Source organism: Sinocyclocheilus grahami, unplaced genomic scaffold (assembly GCF_001515645.1).
Source record: "Sinocyclocheilus grahami isolate Dianchi unplaced genomic scaffold, SAMN03320097.WGS_v1.1 scaffold2166.1, whole genome shotgun sequence".
Classification (NCBI taxonomy): domain Eukaryota; kingdom Metazoa; phylum Chordata; class Actinopteri; order Cypriniformes; family Cyprinidae; genus Sinocyclocheilus; species Sinocyclocheilus grahami.
Genome location: NW_015507345.1, coordinates 8,130 through 9,525, shown reverse-complemented (window position 1 = coordinate 9,525; position 1,396 = coordinate 8,130). Strand labels below are relative to the sequence as shown.

The 1,396-nt window shown below is 41.7% G+C and overlaps 1 protein-coding gene across 1 annotated transcript in view; it reads right to left on the bottom strand.

Annotated features, from left to right (window-relative positions):
* Window positions 1–669: 669 nt before the first annotated feature.
* LOC107574268 (tapasin-like) overlaps window positions 670–1,396 on the bottom strand; it is a gene marked incomplete at its 5' end in the record, with an annotated part of 8,454 nt that continues 7,727 nt past the window's right edge. The window contains one exon of the mRNA XM_016260718.1: window positions 670–735. Within this exon, the coding sequence (XP_016116204.1) occupies window positions 670–735 (66 nt within the window). The remainder of the gene's footprint in view (window positions 736–1,396) is intronic.

Genomic DNA, 1,396 nt, shown 5'->3' with positions numbered 1-1,396 from the left:
TTGTTACCGCACTACAAGAGACAATAAGCGAAGGAAAATCCCTGTGTCCTTAACTGCACTCGGTTCCGAGAAACCACGTGATATGGCAAAATGGGCAGTGTCATGGCCACTGTATGGCAGGTTTGGAATACCATTGTTGGCTCGGTGCGCCATCTACTGGAGATCAATATCTACTAGATAGAAAGACTAAATGCGCGTATTGGAGTTGATTTAGTGGTTTTAATGTATATTCTAAGAGGCTGAAAATATGATGGTACATAATTTTTGCCAAACGAAGACCGAGTATTTTCAAATGGCACAAAATGGTCCCGCAAAACATCCAGAATTAACGTAAAGCGCATGCGTCGTTAACAGAAGTGAAAGCAAAACACTAAAAGCTGTACTAACATCTCGGGGACACACGATGGATATTACAGCACAGTTAAACGCTTATTTTGAATATTTTAAAATACAACGCAACATCAGAGAGTTCAAACATATACAATATTTCTAACATCGCATGTACATTGTTTTTTTTCTGCATGCTGGTAATCGAGAGCGCTTTGTCTTTATTGTGTGTAACCTACGAACATAATTCTCATAATCTCTTATCCTGCAGCTTCCAGTTCTGGAGTGCTGGTTTGTTCAGGAGAAACCGGGTCATGGAGGGGGTTTCTCAGTACTGATGAGTCAAGAGAAATCTCTAATGTTCATCAGAACTGAAGCCTTCAGTGAAGAGAGCAGGTCTTCATCCTCCTGCAGACATCAGTCCATCCAGGATTTACTATGTGACCGGTCAGTGTCAGTGCAGCATGTGCTTTTTAAGACATTTGTGTTTCGTTTTTGTTATGGCTGAATAATTTTGAACTTTCTTCTCCTGCGTCATATTCTTCATGCAATTTGTTTGAGCCTATGGTTTGAGCTGCTCCCTCTGTCTGCAGGGACTGGCGCTCTCTCTGGCATCGGCAGGTCGCAGCGCCACTTCCGGTGGCATCCCCAGCTGCCACTGGCAGCTGCCACGGTCTTTCTAGCTGTTTCTACTGTTTGCTCGGTAAAACTACACTGTTCTCAGTGGCTTGCAGTGATGTTTTTTTTTAAATGACGATGCAAAGTTCCCACAATTGTATTATTATTATTATTATTATTATTATTATTATTATACATTTTTATGTATCAGCTGCCAGTTCTTGCCAGGAGTCACGATCGTTTGTCTACGGTGGCCGAGAGAGCTCAACGCGCTGCAACTTAAGAAAACACATGCAAATTGAAAAAACACCAGCAAATTAAGAAAACATCTTCATCAGTTTGACAACACACGCGCTGCAAATCCTCACAACACATGCAAATGAAGAAACACACCACATGCAAATGAAGAAACGCGCTGCAAATCCTCACAACACATGCAAATGAAGAAACA